This window comes from Corvus cornix, chromosome 28 (genome assembly GCF_000738735.6).
Source record: "Corvus cornix cornix isolate S_Up_H32 chromosome 28, ASM73873v5, whole genome shotgun sequence".
Taxonomy (NCBI): domain Eukaryota; kingdom Metazoa; phylum Chordata; class Aves; order Passeriformes; family Corvidae; genus Corvus; species Corvus cornix.
In genome coordinates, this window is record NC_046356.1 from 4,142,743 (window position 1) to 4,158,569 (window position 15,827).

Consider the following 15,827-nt stretch of genomic DNA (forward strand, 5'->3'; position numbering starts at 1 on the left):
GGGGAAAAGGGAAAAAAGGAAAATAAAAAGAAAGAAAGGGAAAAGGAGGGAAAAAGAAAAGAGAAAAAAGGAAAAAGGGGAAAAAAAGGGAAAGAGAAAAAAGGAAATAAAAGGAAAGGGAGGAAAAAGAAAAAAGGGGAAAAGGAAAAAAGGGGAAAAGGGGAAAAGGAAAAAAGGGGAAAAGGAAAAAAGGAGAAAAAGGAAAAAAGGGGGAAAAGGGGAAAAAAAAGGTAGAAAAGGGGGAAAAGGGAAGAAAGGATTCCTGTTCCAGCACCGCGGCGGGAGCGGGGTGGGAGCGCTCGGCCCAGCCCCGGCTCCGCTCGGCAACAGCCGGATTATCCCGTTCCCCCTCCAGAATCGCCGGGCCCGGCCCGGCTGCAGAAGTGGATGCAATGCATCTGTATTTTGGATACTGCTATTTATTGGAAGTAACTTATGTTATTTATTCAGATCCCAAAGCGCCGCCTCCCAAACGCCTCCCGCGCTCGCTCCCTTTTTTATGTTATTTATTGACCCCGACGGTGCCAAGTGCAGTTTACATTTATTACATTTGTACCATTTATCCTGAACCTTGGGGGGGGGGGGGGGGAGAAAAAAAGAAAATAAAACCAAAAAAAGCTGTTTGATATTATTTTTTTTAAGTAAACCTGAACTCGGGTGTGATCTGTTCCATCCTCGCGGCAAAGTGGGAATAAAAAGAAGGATTCTACGGATTTCTCTTCTTTCACGATGGTTGAGTGATGGTCAGTCCCCGCCATGGGAGTGGGGATGGGCAAGGAAAAGGGGAATTGGGGAATTTGAGTTTTTTTGGGGAAAGACCCAGAAATTATCAGCTTTGGCCCTTCTGGGAAAGGAGCTTCCAGTTGGGTTGGCTCAAAGATGTGACAATTCTGGGAAAAACATGTGAAATATGGGAAGGGGAAGGGGAAAGGGAAGGGGAAGGGGAAGGGGAAGGGGAAAGGGAAGGGGGAAAATCCCCATCCTTTAACACCATCACTCCCAGCCCAGTCTGTCCAGAAAAACAGAATTTATTTTGATTTTCTCTCCAAAATAGGTTCAAACCTGGCACTGGAAAACTGAGAACAACGGGAGGGGGAAAGGAAAAAAAAAAAGGACAAAAGGTTTATAGTATTTTTTTGGGAATGGAAAAAAAGGTCTGTTTATATTCCCCCCTCATGCCACCCAGAGGCCTGACAGCCACGGCCGAGTCAAACATTCCCGCTCCGAGCTCCACTTTGTAAATATTTTAGGAGGAATCTTTGGAGAGCCATAAATCTCCCCCTGTGCGCGTGCACGGCGTGTGCGCGCTCCAGAAAAACCAAGGGAAACCCAAATCCTGCTGCCAGTCAGTCCAGAATGAAAGAAATAAATATTAAAAATGGACAAATTAAAGTTTAATGATCCAGCAGGAGAGGGCTGCTTGGAAAATCTGACTCCTCCAAGAGCACAAAAAAAAAAAAAAAAAAAAAAAGGATGAAAACAGCGGTCACAGGAAGAAAAGTGAAGTTGGGATGTGTTGGGATCAGGGATGGTTTTGGGTGTAATTCCACGGAGATGAGGTGTGTGTTGTCAACTTCCATAGTGTAAGTGGCAAATTTTTGTTGCTTTAAGTAAAGCAGTTTCATTTAAGCCCCAGTTTAGAACTCACAGCTCCCAGATGATGTTCAGTGTTCCTTTGGTCATTTTGCAATGGAAAAAGGAACGAGGCAGGAAATGGGATGCTCAGAGTGCTGGACCTCATTGTTGGAGCTTCTCAAAATTAACTCCCAGTGAGAAAAATCTCCATTTGGCTTGTGCTGATCTATGTGTTCAACCAAAGCAGAGGAAAAACGAAGGTGGGAAAGTGATGAAAATAAGGGATCTTTGATGGTAAAACAAGGGGTTGTGGATGGTCCTACGGAATGACTGCAGGAGGAACAGCAGCTGGAATTCTTGGAAATGTTTGTGAAACGTTGCTGATGGAGGAAACAATTGCATCCCTGTGTGCACTGCTGGGCTGGGAGCTGATTTCCCTCATGGAAAACCCCTGGGGTCAGGACAGACCTTTGAAGAGCTCAGCTCGGGGATCAGCAGTTGGGAAAACAGAGAGCCCAGTGGAGGTGCCAGGGATGTGCTGAGGCAGCACCCAAAGGTGGCCAGGGTGGGGCTGGGGGACTGGGAGAGAGGAATCGGGAGAGAGGAACGGGGCCAGCTCCCCCTGCAGCAGGAGCAGCAGCCTGGCAGTGCCATCCCTTTCAAAGTCCTTGGGACAGGTTTGTGATGGGAATTGCTGTTCCACCTTCCCCTCTTGGCCACCTCTGGAGCTGCTCCAGAATTGTCCACAGGGACTGAAGGTGAGCAACTCTGGTGAAATGAGTTCTTCAGGGAGCAGCCAAACCCACCCCAAACCCCTCTTCCATTCTCCAGCAAAACAAAGACATAAACACCCCATGACTTCCTTGTCCCTGTTTGCTTCAATGCTCCTCTTGTCCCTCTTGTTCCCAGTGCGTCCAGGGAAATCGCAGGGGGACAAAGGGGCGGTCGAGCCACCAGCAGCTACATGAACCAGGCGGCCAGGTGGGACACGGCGCGGTACCAGGGCTCCGTGGTGTGCAGGAAGTGACAGGCCCTGCAGAGCCACCGGGCCCAGCCCGTCCCCAGCACCGGCTGGAACCACCGGCGCCACTGGAAGTAGCCCCGGTACCTCTCGGCATCCCAGGCCAGCTCGAACAGGAACCGCACCAGCTCCTGGGCGCTGCCGAAGTCGTCGACGTGGATGAAGGAGTCAGGGGGCAGGAAGCGCTCGTAGTTGTCCCGAGGAGGCCCCAGCACCACGGGGATGGTGCCGGAGGACAGCGCATTCCTCCAGAGCTTCTCGGTGATGTAATCCTGGTGCTGCGAGTTCTCGAAGGCCAGGTAGAAGGTGTACTGGGAGATGGTGGCAAGGAGCTCGTCCTGGGCCAGCGGGGTGTGGTTCTTCCCATAGACATCCACAGGGATGTGTTTGCGCAGCTCCTGGTAGTACCTGACCCGGTGGGATTCCTCCTGCCAGTTGCTGACCACCCAGGCCACCAGTTTGGACTTGTGTGGGATGGTGACGGGCTGGGGCTGCCCCAGGAGCTGCAGCTCCCCATAGGGCACGAAGATGTCCGAGTCTCGCCGGTAGGACATGGTCAGGTTGAAGAGGTTGTCCATGGCGCTCAGGTTTGAGGAGTGGCTCGGAGACTCCATGTTGAGCCAGATCCAGGGCTGGGTTGGGAGCCGGGGCAGCCGGGCCAGGCGCTCCCTGTCCCTGCACACGTCCCGGTGGTGCAGGATCACGGCATCCGCCCGGCAGAAGCGGCTGCGGTTGGTGGTGAAGTGACAGTGACAGCCCGGGATGCCGAGGAGCTCCGAGCACTCGGTGAACTTGAAGCTGGACCCAAAGGGCCACGTCCAGAGCAGGATGGTCAGGCTGCGGCCACCCCTGGGCACGGCACTGACATTCCCACACCCTTGGGATGTCTGGACAGAGGGAACGGGGTAGCGATGCTCCGGCTCCAAACTCCCGAACGGACAAAGGGAGATGATGAGGAAGGAGCTGAAGATGACGCTGAAGAGGAGAACGTTGAGGAGCTTCTTGAAGGAAATCTTCCATCCTTCCCTGGCCTCCATGGGCGGATCTGCAAACAGCACTGGGAGAGGAGGAGGAGGGGGATGGATGGATGCACAGGGACCCCAGGGAACACGAGAGGAGGCCCTGGGGTCACAGCTCGGTGGGGAGGGACAGCGTGGGGCCCTGGGGGACATCGACGAGCCGAAGGGACGGTCCCCCTGGGCCGCTGGAGCTGGCACACAGAGACCCTAGATGCTCCCAGATCCAGACCCAGCCGCCCATTCCTGCCTGGCCCCTCGTGTTCCTGGCTGTTCCCGCTGCGATGGGACAGGCCGGTGATCCTGGGTCGGGATCGGGCCACCTGCTCGGCTGGAATTGGCCACCAGGAGCAGCCATGGCTTCCGCTTGTCCCAGAAGGAAACCAGGCCTTGAAGGCCTCGGCCTACAGGGGCGGCCATCTTGGCTTGGCCGCCATAGATGCACACGTTACACACACGGTGTAAATCTGTAACACAGAAATTCATCGTGTCTAAAGACAAATCCATTCTCTAGAGATCCATTCTCTAGAGATCCATTCTCTAGAGAGCTATTCTCTAGAAATATGTTGTAATTACAACAAAATATATATGCCGTGTAAATATAAATACTACATAAATATAAGTACTATACTATACGTGCTATATATACGTCTATAATAGATATCAAATATAAATGAATATATTTATATACATATAAAATACCGTATATGTGGTATATAGATTTTATAGCTATAGTTTTACATATGTGCATTTCTGTATATATTTCATTTATATGCATATAAAATGCTGTTCATAGCACATAAATTTTATATGCAGTTTTATATCTGTGTATTTTCCTATCTGTATAATTTAGATAGATATATATAACATAATTATATATATAAATATGCACATACATATATAAACATACATATATATGTAACACATACACATAAAATACCATGGGATATACAGTATATAAATGTATATTTTTTTACTTCTATACAATATATAGAGGCATGCATAAAGGAGTATACAAATATGTTTATTCTTTTAATTTAAATATAAATATACTCTGTTTTATGTATTCTTATATATATCTTCTATGTGTATATTGATATATATAAAAATATTTATTAAAAATATCAAGGAATCCTGGAATGGTTTGGGTTAAAAGGGACTTTAAAGCTCATCCAGTTCCATCCCATGGGCAGGGACACCTTCCACTACCTCAAATTATTCCAACCTGGCCTTGGACACTTCCAGGGATGGAGCAGCCAGAGATTCTCTGGACAGCCTGTGCCAGGGAAGGATTTCTTCCCAATATCCCACCCAAAACTCCTCTCCGTTTGAGGACAGGTGAAGAGGCCTCATCCATCACGGGGGCACATGGAGAGGTCGGTTCTTTGCCATGGCCACAGTGAATGGATCCCGTGCTGAGCTCAGCCACGCTTGGCTGGGATGTAAAGCAGCCATTAGGTGTTATTATCAGGTGCAGCGTTTATCTCATCAGCCGCCCCATGCCAGGAAAAGAGAGGCTCCAAGGGTCTCAGAGATCTCTGCTGGTATCAAGGAGTTCAGTGTTGGCACTAAAATTAACTCAAAAAAGGTTTCTCTGTTCCTCAGTTCCTTCAGAAAGCTTCTGCAGAGCCTACCCGGGAATAACTCTCCTTTTCCCTGCTCCAGTCACTTTGGGGAAGGCAAAGCAGTGGGAGGAACACAGAATTCCTTTGTGAAGACTCACCAGGGAGCTCTGCCTGGACACTCACAGCTGTGGTCTCCGACTGCTCCCTGCTCAGCTCCTCAGAATGTTTTGCTGAGGCTTTCCAAGAACAAAGATGTTGTGGGAGATAATCATGGATAGGCAAATTCCGGCGTGGAGCCAGTCCTGAGCATGCAGCTGAGCTCCAGTGGGTAGGATGGGGAGGGCTTGTCCGAACAGGTTGCCCCTCATCACCCTCAGCCTTTCTCCCTGCAGACAGAAATAAATGGAAATAGGAGCTCTCACCCTGCTGAGTTTCATGTGTGGGTTTCCAGCATCAGGGAAGGGGATCAGGGAGAAGGGAGGGGCTCAACCCCACAACACCAACAGGTCCCAAAGGCTCAGAGCGCTGTTTGTGCCTCGCCCTGCGCCCACATGCCCTGCTTGGCATCCAGAGATGGGTTCCTGGTCTTCCAGGCTCATGGCACAGCTCTTGAACAGCAGATCAAAAAGATGAAGCCATTAAGAACGAATTTATCAATGCCTGATCCAGAGCCCTTTGATGTCAGCTGGGAGACTGGGATGGGAGCCTGGGGTTGGCAGCCAGCCCTGAGCACCAGCAATCCCCCAAACCCACATCCCCTCAGGCTCCTGGAGTGGCCCAGACCTCATCCCCAGGCACCCCTCAGCTTTGCTCTGTCTTTGTTATATCACAGGTCCTGTGCATTTTCCAGGATCTCAGCTCCTCGTGGAGCATTTCCTGGGGAGGAATCATGGCATTTTTTGGGAATCAGGGAGGCTGTGTGTCTGCAGCGTGCCCGGGTCTATCTGTAAGTTCAACAAAAAGCTGTGTTCCCTGGGACAATTATCCTCCCCTCCCTGATCCAGTAGCAGCCCAACACTGCTCCCTCCGGCTCTCCCTGTCCTGCCCATTCCTTGAAATCATCATGAGTGTCTTTCCCAGGTCAGGAGCCAAGATCCCACATTGCTCAGGATTTAGTAATCAGCATGTGATGGAATCAGGGTTGGGTTGAAACAACACCTCCAAAATCTATCCTGGGCCTGGAACAGGACATCACCCACAGAGGGACCGGCTGGCTGAAACAGCAGCCAGGAGGGATCCAGGTTGGTTTGGGAGCTTTTGCTTGGCTTTAAAATCCAGCAGGGAAGGCTCTCAGCTCTCTTTTTCTCCCCTCTGAACACCTTCAGCACCCACTTCTCTCACTCCATGGCATTAAGAACGTGCTGGATAACCCAGCCACGAGCGTGGAGGGCAAACCAGGGCGTGTTGGGGCATTTCAGGGGCAGCTCCAGCACTGCCTGCAGCCCTCCCATCGCCCCCAGCCTCCGCTTCCAACCCACAAAATATTCCCAGCTAATGGGTTTCCACATAAATATGAGGACCTGCCCTCCCCACCAGTTTACTCAGAGCACTGACCCCTCTCCGGGGTCACAGGGAAGCTGTGGGAGGTCCCCAGGTTTTCCAAAGAAGAGGATTTCCCTGAATGGACACCCAGGAGCTGATTGATGGGCCCAAGAGGGGCTGTTGGAGGGGAGCAGCGCTGGGGAGGGATTACCAGGAGATTTAGCAGCTCAGGTGGATTAAGGGTGATTTGTCAGTTGTCTGCGCTGGGTCTCCACCAAAGAAAACCCCAACCAAAAAGTGGCCAAGGGCTGGAAAACATTCAGGAGGCCGTAGGGTTTGAAGGGTTGAGGCTCAGCTGTGGGTGTGGTGGGAGCGAGGAGTGCCTGAGGCAGAGGTTCCCTCCGGCAGCCCTAAAAACCCGCGCTGGCCACCTCACTCTTCTGCTCCATGGAACCTCCTGAGCTGGAAGGGACCCACAAGGACCATCGAGCCCAACTCCTGTCCCCAACAACCCCAGGCTGTGATTCCATCAGCCACCACAGATGTGACCCCAGCTCCCAGCCCGAACTGGGCCCCGTTCTTCCAGCTCCCTCCGGAGCTGGCGGCTCAGCTGGATCCCAGCCCTGTCCTTCCAGCAGCTGCCCCCAATGAGCTCCAGATGGGGGGTGGGTGTGCAGGGGCTGCTCCGGGGGGAAGGAGCAGGCAGCCGAGGCTGTTGCTGCTTTTATCTCCCTGGCTTTGTTTATGGGAAGGGAATGAGCGCGTGGCTGCCAACGATTTACTCTGGCGAGGGCACCCCTCCAGGAACACTTTTACTGCTGTCACGTGCAGCCCCTTCCAGCAGCTCCCCACCACCAGCAGCCGTGGCTGCGGAGCCCCAAGAGCGGCCACCGATTCCTGGGAAAGTCCCAGTGTGTCCCAGCGGGCGGCCAAGCAGCAGAGCAGCTGCAGGGAGAGCACGGCCTGCCCTGCTCAGACACCTTCCCACAGCTTGGTCCTCCTCGGGAGGAGAGGGTCCAGCTGGCTCTGCGGTACCCTAAAGGCTCTGAGTCCCATCCTGACTGGAATCCTCCTGGTGTGAGGTGGGCAGGCCCTGGCACAGGGTGCCCAGAGCAGCTGGGGCTGCCCCTGGATCCCTGGCAGTGCCCAAGGCCAGGCTGGACATTGGGGCTTGGAGCAGCCTGGCACAGTGGGAGGTGTCCCTGCCCATGGTGGGGTGGCACTGGATGATCCTTAAGCTCCCTTCCAACCCAAACCATTCCGTGATTCCCTGCTGGGCTACAGGAGGCTTTTCCCCACCTTCCCACACCACAGAGCTCCTGAAGGCCCTGCTGTGGCAGCCATGGGGACGAGGGACTCCAGCCTGGGGACGGCAGAGTAAAATTCCCATGCCAGCAGAGCCCTGAGGCTGCACAGGTGCCCTGGGCAGGAGCTGCCCTGTGCTGCCCATGGATGTCCTGCCCCTGGAGAGCTCTGCTGGGTTCGGGGCAGTGTGGGAGGCCAAGAACTGGCAGAGGCTGAAGCCCCAGTTCCCAGCAAACGGGGTTGGTGTGTTTTCCCTCACAGCCCTGCTGATGGATAATTGGATTGAGAGCAGCCAGCATCTGCTCAGGGTTATTTATTGCCTTTAGGAGGTGAGCTTTATTGGGAATTATTTCTGTCTTATCTTATTTTTGGTGCTTGTGTTGGGTCTGAGCTCTGGAAACATCTGGATGCGCCAGAGGGGACTCTGTGAGGGATCAAATGTTTGCCAGGCAAAAACAGCCCTGGGCTGGGCTTTTCCAGGAGCCTCCCTGCTCCAAGGCTGGGTGAGGCATCATCCTGCACTTCCCAGGCTGGACCACGGTGTTCTTTGCCAGTTTGACACAGGACAGAGGGACAGGACACAGGGAACGGCTTCCCACTGCCACAGGGCAGGGATGGATGGGATACTGGGATGGGATTCCCCCCTGGGAGGGTGGGCAGGCCCTGGCACAGGGTGCCCAGAGCAGCTGTGGCTGCCCCTGGATCCCTGGCAGTGTCCAAGGCTGGGCTGGAGCAGCCGGGGACAGTGGGAGGTGTCCCTGCCCGTGGGATGTGCCAATGACACATCCAGGTCATCTCCCAGCACACAGAACCCCCCTCTGGGCCCATTCCCCTCTCTGAGCCATTTTTCCCTTACTTCATCAATCCAAACGTTGAGGATTTTGTTCCCTTCAGTGCAGCCTAAGCCCCTTTCCACAGGGCTGCTGCAGCAGGGCTGGGACTGAGCCTGGCCAGGAGCTCTCCCTGTCCCAGGAGACCAGGCCAATTCGGTTTTTTTTTACCTCACTCTTATTTACTGCAGCTCTGCCAAGAAGGTGCTCAGTGTTTTACCAGCCCCACCAGAGTCTGTCTGCCTGGAGATTTGATTCAGGGCAGCTCCTTGCACGGGCTGGCACAACCCCAAACCCTCCTGATCTCAGCCTGTTTGGAAAGGGACTCAGCAGCAACGAGAGCCTGGGATAGCGGAAGGTGTCCCTGTCCACGGCAGGGGGTGGAATGAGATGAAATCTAAGATCCAACCGAATCCATTCTGGGATTCTGTGGTTCAGTGGCCACGTCCACAGTGAGAATAAAACAACATCCTGAGCTCTGCAGGCTGCAGGAACCTCCATGAGTCACCTCAGCACGGAATTCCTCCCCCAAAAACCAAAGGACCTTCAGCCATATCCCACTCGCCCTGAATCCATCAGCTGGCTTCTCCGGTAACGCTCTCCCTGCCATGTCATCGGGAAGGAATTTGGGCTCTGTTTGATAATCAGAGAGGGATCAGAGCAGCACTGAAACCCTCTGACCACAAGGATTTCGGCAGGGCTTTCAAGCTCGTGTGGCCGCTGTCCAAGGAGCTGCTCCTTCCCGGGCATCCCCAGCCCCACTCATAAATCAAAGCATTCCAGCCCCGGTTTCCTCTCTGCGTCCATGAACGCTCACAGAGGTTTCTTCTTAAAAAAATTTAATCTAGGCAATTGTTCAAAAATGTTAAAATTACCTGCTCCTTTTATTCTCTAATGACAGCCTGTGGAGGCGTAATTTAACCCAGACCTGAAAATGTCTGGTTTAAGGTTAAAAAGTCCTCCACGCTGAACTTCATCCAGCAGCAGCCATGAGAAATCAAACTTGCCCAGTGTTAATATTTTAGTTCCTCTCATTAATGAAGCCGTGGAGGATCCCAGGCCAGGGGGTCCAGCTTTGTGTTACCCCAACTTCACATCTTCAGTGCAAGGTTTCATCTGTTTCATGTCCAGTCTGTTTTCTGGAACCAGAGCCCAGTGAGGATGGAAAATCACAGAATATTGGGATCGTTAGGGTTGGAAAAGACCTGCAAGATCAAGTCCAGCCTATGACCGAGTGTCCCCTCTCCCACTAAACGTGAAGTGCCACGGGGATCCCTGTGGATCCCTCTGGATCCCTTCCTGCTCAGGAGATTCCATGATGATGATGATGATGATGATGATGATGATGATGATGATGATGATGACAGTGATGCTCTTGTCCTTGTCTCCAGCAATGCTGTTGCTGGGAATCCTACAGCCCATGAGGAAATAGCCACGTTGGGTGCCAAATCTGTAACCTAAACATTTCAAAGCAAGGAGACCACCGTGCCTCCACCCCCAGCTGATTTATCCCAGTGATTTCCTGGGCATTCTTGTGGATTCTCCTCAGCCATTACTCACTTCCTACCTGTGGCACTTCCTTGGGGATGGGGCCACATCCCAGCCCCCACCCCCAGCCCTGAGGGAGCACATCTGGAGCCACAGGCAGCTCCCTGCTCGCTCCACGTGGGTGCCACAACCCCGCAGCCGCCCCAGCCCTAAGTGCTTCCAGGAGGGAGAATCCCGGCTGCTGCCGGGCCAGCAATGGGAGCCAGAGTCTCCCTGCGAGCAGATGTCCCACAGGGAACATTCCAGCCTTCGGTTCCCCCATTAAAAACGTGTTGGGAGGGATTTAACGACTGGGTTTGACAGAGGGAAGAAACCCCTGCGGGTCCTGGCAGCGGCGAGGATTTATGAGCTGGGGCTTCGCTTTGGGTCGCTCTGATCGTGGGATGTAGGAAAGGAGCAAAAAAACCCCCAAATCAAGGAGGGACGGTGTCTGCATTCCTGCTGCCTGAATCAGACCTGTTTCCTGGCACATCCAGGCCCTCCCCAGCTGCAGGGACTCGGGGAAGGTGCAGCAGCGGCTGCACCGATCGGCTCATCCCTGACATCCTGAGAGCCACATCCTAAACCAGCTCCAGTCTCCCTCCCCTCTTCCTCAGGGGTGGAAATTCTTCCCTGTCACTTGTGAGCAGTTTTTAGGGGTGTGGTGGAAGTTTTGTCCCAATTTGCTAAAGGGCAGAGTCTTTCCAATCCTTCATTGGGATTTTTTGGGGGATTCTTTCCAGTTGCTTTCTTTGGGACCCAGGGTGAACGGAGGCCTGGGATGAACCCAGCCTGCCTCAGGTACCCCGGCTCCCTCCCCTTCATCTCCCTGGAACAGCATCCCCTCAGGCTGGGAAAGGAGGGAAGACAAACCTGCCAGCCCTCTGCCTTCCTGCAGGGTGTGAACAGCTTCCAGAAACACTTCCAGACACGCCGATCCCTCACCAGGGATTTAGGATCCTGACTATTTATTGCCCCGGCAGGGAATGGGAGCCACGTGGCCACCAAGCCCCGGGGTGGGCTCTGAGGGAGCCAACCTGGGGCTGAGCATCTCCCGTGGGCCCCGGAGCTTCCTCCTGCTCTCCCTGCTCTCCCTCCTCTCCCTCCTCACCTGCTCCAGGCCCCGCTCCCAGGCCACGCCACCAAATTCCCGGCGCTCCCACCTGGTTCTTCGCTCCATGCCTAGCACAGACGTGCCTGGTGTTTCTCTTCCAGGCAATATAAAAATGAAAGGAGAAAAATTATAAGTTATTTCAAAGCCCTTCGCTTCAAAAACATCCAAACCAAGTTTAGGCAGCGGAGCCATAAACGTTCCTTTTATTGCACACACAAAGTTCCCCTCTGCAACACGATTCCTCTCAATTTATGGTTCTCCCAGAGCTATTAATTCAGCCCAGGTCTTTTCTTCTTATTATTTTTTTTTTTTATTTCCCCCCTACTTTAAGTCAAATAATTCATAAATACTTGACTCTGGAGTGTGCTTTATGAGCATTATTATGATCACTTGAATGTGGAAACGCCTGTGAAGTTATTACGGGAGTTTTATTATGGCACAGACTCCCCAGAGGGGCAGAACAACTCCATCACACTCTGGAGGGAAGAGGCCTCTTGTGAGGCTCTTTATTTTCCCAAATAATTAGGATTCTGCAGCCCAGATTTCCCTGAATCCACTCAATCACAGTCCCTGGGGTGTTTTAATTTTGCTATCACTGGCCAGAGCAAGATGAGGGTCAGGTCTGCAGGTCCTCATGAGATTTTCAGATCCAAACACACAAAAAAACCTCCTAAAAATATTTTAAAAATAAAAAATTATCAGAGGACCACCACCAGGGCCATTGGATTGTTGGGCTTGATGATCTTAGAGGTCTTTTCCAACCTGGTTCTAGGATAAAAGGTGTAGAAGAGCAGGTAACTGATTTCCTTGGAGTTCCCAGGTGTGAAGGAGGCCTGGAAAACCCAGATTGCCCTGGTCACAAAGCAAACACAACTTTTCTGTCATGCTGGCCCTCATCACACACTGCTGAAAGCCAGAAATTCCCTCGTGGGGTGAAAGTCAGAGCTGGAAACCACTGGAAGATTTTAGGGAAAGAGAGAACCTGACAGCCCTCAAACCACACCGAGGGGGAAATAGGAGCTCACAGAATCAAATGGATTTTCTGGGATGGCTGAGTCTTTCCTCAGGGCATCCCAAGAAAGGGGCTGTGCACATTCCCTGGATTCTGCATTTCTCCTCCTCATTCTCCCATGGAAATCCATCACTGGGGGCAGCCACGGCCCCGGAGCTGTGAGGCCAAACATCACTGGGGCCGTGTTTGGATTCCCCGGGACGTGCTGTGGGATGACACCTCCTCTCCAGCCCCTCAAACCCCAGGATCTTCCCCAGGACCACCCAGGAAGAGCTGCAAAAGGAGCCCACGAGCCCTGCCTGCTGCTGGAGCACCACTGCTCCCCAGGAAATCCATCTTTTTCCTTGGAAAGAACTCCCCCAGCAATCGCCTTCATATCTCCAAGGTGTCTTGCAGCCACGGAGGTGCAAATATTTATCCATACTTGGGATTGCAGAGTGAGGCCTGACTAAGTGTTCCCAGACTCTGGAGCAGTTGTTGTTTTAAGACCTGAACCGTGGACACCTGGCTGGAATTAATCAGGGAGCAGGGAGGCAGAGCAGAGCCCTAATTAACCCTTCCCACATCAATGTCAAGGGCACGGGGGCAGCCTGTGTCACCTGTCAGCAGCCTGGGAATCCCAAAGCCAGGAATGTCCTGCCCTGCTCAGGGCAGGAGCTGGAAGCAGGATTTATCACGCTGCTGTCACCACGGGCAGGCTCCCTGTGCCTCGGGAAGAGCAGCAGGAATAAATGTTCATGAGCAGATAATAAAACACAAGAGCAAAACCACCTCCTGTCCGGGCTCTGTCAGCATCCAAGAGGAGCTGGAGCCTCTCCTCAAGGGACAGGAACCACTTTGCCCCGCGTGGTTTCGAGTAGAAAGATTGGATAATTCAAGGAGATTGGGTATGAGGAAAAATTTCTTCATTAGATTGGATATAGGGAAAAATATCTTCACCAAAAGGATGGCCAGGCCCTGGGACAGCTGCCCAGGGCGGTGCTGGAGTCCCCATCCCTGGAAGCATTCAGTGAATGTGGCTGTGGCGCTTGGGGACACGGTTTCCTGGTGGCCTTGGCAGTGCTGCGTTGCTGGTTGGGCTCCATGATCTCAGAGGGTTTTCCAACCTCAACAATTCTGTGATTTCACAGCTCTAACGATTTCACATCACCAACAGCTCCCCATGAAGATCAAAAATCGCAGCCCTTGAGAAGGGATCAAGCCCAAGCCCACAGCCTCTCCCACTCCAGCTCCTCTCCAGCCCCACTGGCTGATCCCAGGAAGGGACAAAAGTCCGGGAAAGAGGATTAGCATTGGCACAAGGTCCCTTTTCCCCTCCACGGGGGAAGGAATTGACACAAAAATTGGTCCTGTGCAGGGCCAGGAGTTGCAGCTGCTGATCCTTGTGGGTCTCTTCCAGCTCAGCCTATTCCATGGATAAAGCACAGCCTGGAACTGGAAGGCATCGCCTCGATGGCCATTGGGCACTGGGACAAGCCCAGCTAAACCTGGCTTAAAACAGAGCTAGAACAGAGGGGGGACTCCCAAACTGGAGCTGAGGAGGAGACAGCAATCCCAGCAGTCAATCCATCGGATTCCTCCCCAAATCCACAAGGGAAGCTTTGTTTTCTCTGCCGCTCACCCGCAGCGTCCCCGTGCTGCAGAGCAGTCCTGGCTGTCAAACTTAATGCAGAACAAAACCCAACTTTATATCCTAAAGCAGAGGAGCTTTCCTGGCCCTGTTCCTGCAGGAATTAGCCCATTCCAGCCTCGGAAAGCTGCATTCCTGACCGATGTTGGTTTTCACGGCCCATTTGCTCGTTTGCTTCAATTTCCCTCCCTCCACAGCTCCAGGAACTGGAGAACTGTGGGGACAGAGATCTGGAAGGAGCTGGGAGCTGCTTCCTACAGAGGATGAGGAGGAGGCAGCAGGAGGCTGGAGGAGGATGCACAGACCAGAGGAAGGGGAGAAGCAGAAGAGCACGGCCACTGCAGGGAGAGGGAAGCTCAGAGGGAATATTTGGAGAGAAATTACTGATGAGGCGGCATTGGGGTGGGAAGAGGACATGGGTGGGATGGAGGAAGGGTCAGTCCCAGTTCATCTCCACTTCCCTGCTTGCACCCGAGCAGGATCAGGCTCCCCTCCTCTCCTTCAGTGCTGGGATGGAAGAGTTTGTGCTTCCAGATCATCCATAGAGCAGGTCTGAACTGGCAGGCTCAGAGTTCAGGATCAGCTCCCTGGAGAGGAAATCGGCGCCAAAGCAGCAGGAAATGACCCCAAAAATGAGCCAAGGGACGTGGTCCTCACACAGGATCCCTCACTGCTCCTCTCTAGCAGCGACCACAACAAGGCCCAGAGCCACACAAGAACAGGACAAAGAGATTTGATCTCCTCAATCCTCTCCCTGTCTCCAGCTGTTTCCAGCTCAGAGGAATTCCTGAGCCAAATCCTCGGTGACCCCTCAGCAATTTCTGCCCCGTGCCCTTGCCTGGTCTCCTCTGGACCCACATCAGCTTTAGCGCCCACAGGCTCCTTTACTGGATCCCGGGACAAGATCCAGCACTGCCCATGGATGTTGCTCCCCCAGCCCTGGAGCATTCCCTGGGAGCCCAGGTGGGATCACATCCACCACTCACCCTCTGGACGTCTGCCCAGGCCTCCGGCCGCTGCCTCCCGCTGCAGCCAGGAGCTGGGAACGGAACAAAGGCAGCAGGAGCCGGACACATCCTGGAGAAACTGCAAACACCAGGAACTTCCAAAACCTGCATCCTGCACCGGCAGCCCCAGCCGGGCCAGCAGGTGTGGCAGCAGCCAAGGACCCGGATCCTTCTCACCGCGGCGACCTCGGCACCAAACAATCCCCACCCCGAGCCAGGGCCAGCCCCAGGTCAGCCAAAACACCCAGAAAAAGGTCCCTGGACAGCTCTGTTTACGCCTCTCCGTGTGTTCTCGTGCCCAGGGAAGTCAGAGAGGCCGGGGGAGGGAGGATTTGCTGCTGAGCGCCAGGGTGGGGGTGAAGTTCTGCTCCTGATGAGATGTAAACAAGCCCCGGGAGCAGGTCAGGCCTGGTGCCCTCTTATCACGAGTGGCTTCATCTGGAATAAACACCAGCCCTGGGTCAGGGCCATAATCTCTCCCAGATGCTTTTGGGGGCCTGATCTGAGGCTTCAAACCTAAACTGGGGGGGTCAGGTAACCCCCACCCGCTGCTTTCTCTCACCAGAGTCAATTTTCAGCCCCAAAATGTCGTCCCTGGTGCAGAAACTCCAGGATGGTTCCTGTGGGACGTGGCTGTGGCTCTCCTCCTCCACAATCCCAGCTTGCTCCAAACCCCATCCAACCTGGCCTTGGACACTTGCAGGGATTTCTCAAAGCCTGGACTGTGCAAACAGCTGCTCTGG

The 15,827-nt window shown here is 53.3% G+C and overlaps 1 protein-coding gene across 1 annotated transcript; it reads right to left on the reverse strand.

Annotated features, from left to right (window-relative positions):
• Positions 1-909: 909 nt before the first annotated feature.
• On the reverse strand, positions 910-4,222 carry LOC104697412 (4-galactosyl-N-acetylglucosaminide 3-alpha-L-fucosyltransferase FUT6-like). The gene has a single exon (XM_039566001.1). The coding sequence runs from the start codon at positions 3,766-3,768 to the stop codon at positions 2,536-2,538; it is 1,233 nt and encodes a 410-aa protein (XP_039421935.1). The 5' UTR covers positions 3,769-4,222; the 3' UTR covers positions 910-2,535.
• Positions 4,223-15,827: the final 11,605 nt, after the last annotated feature.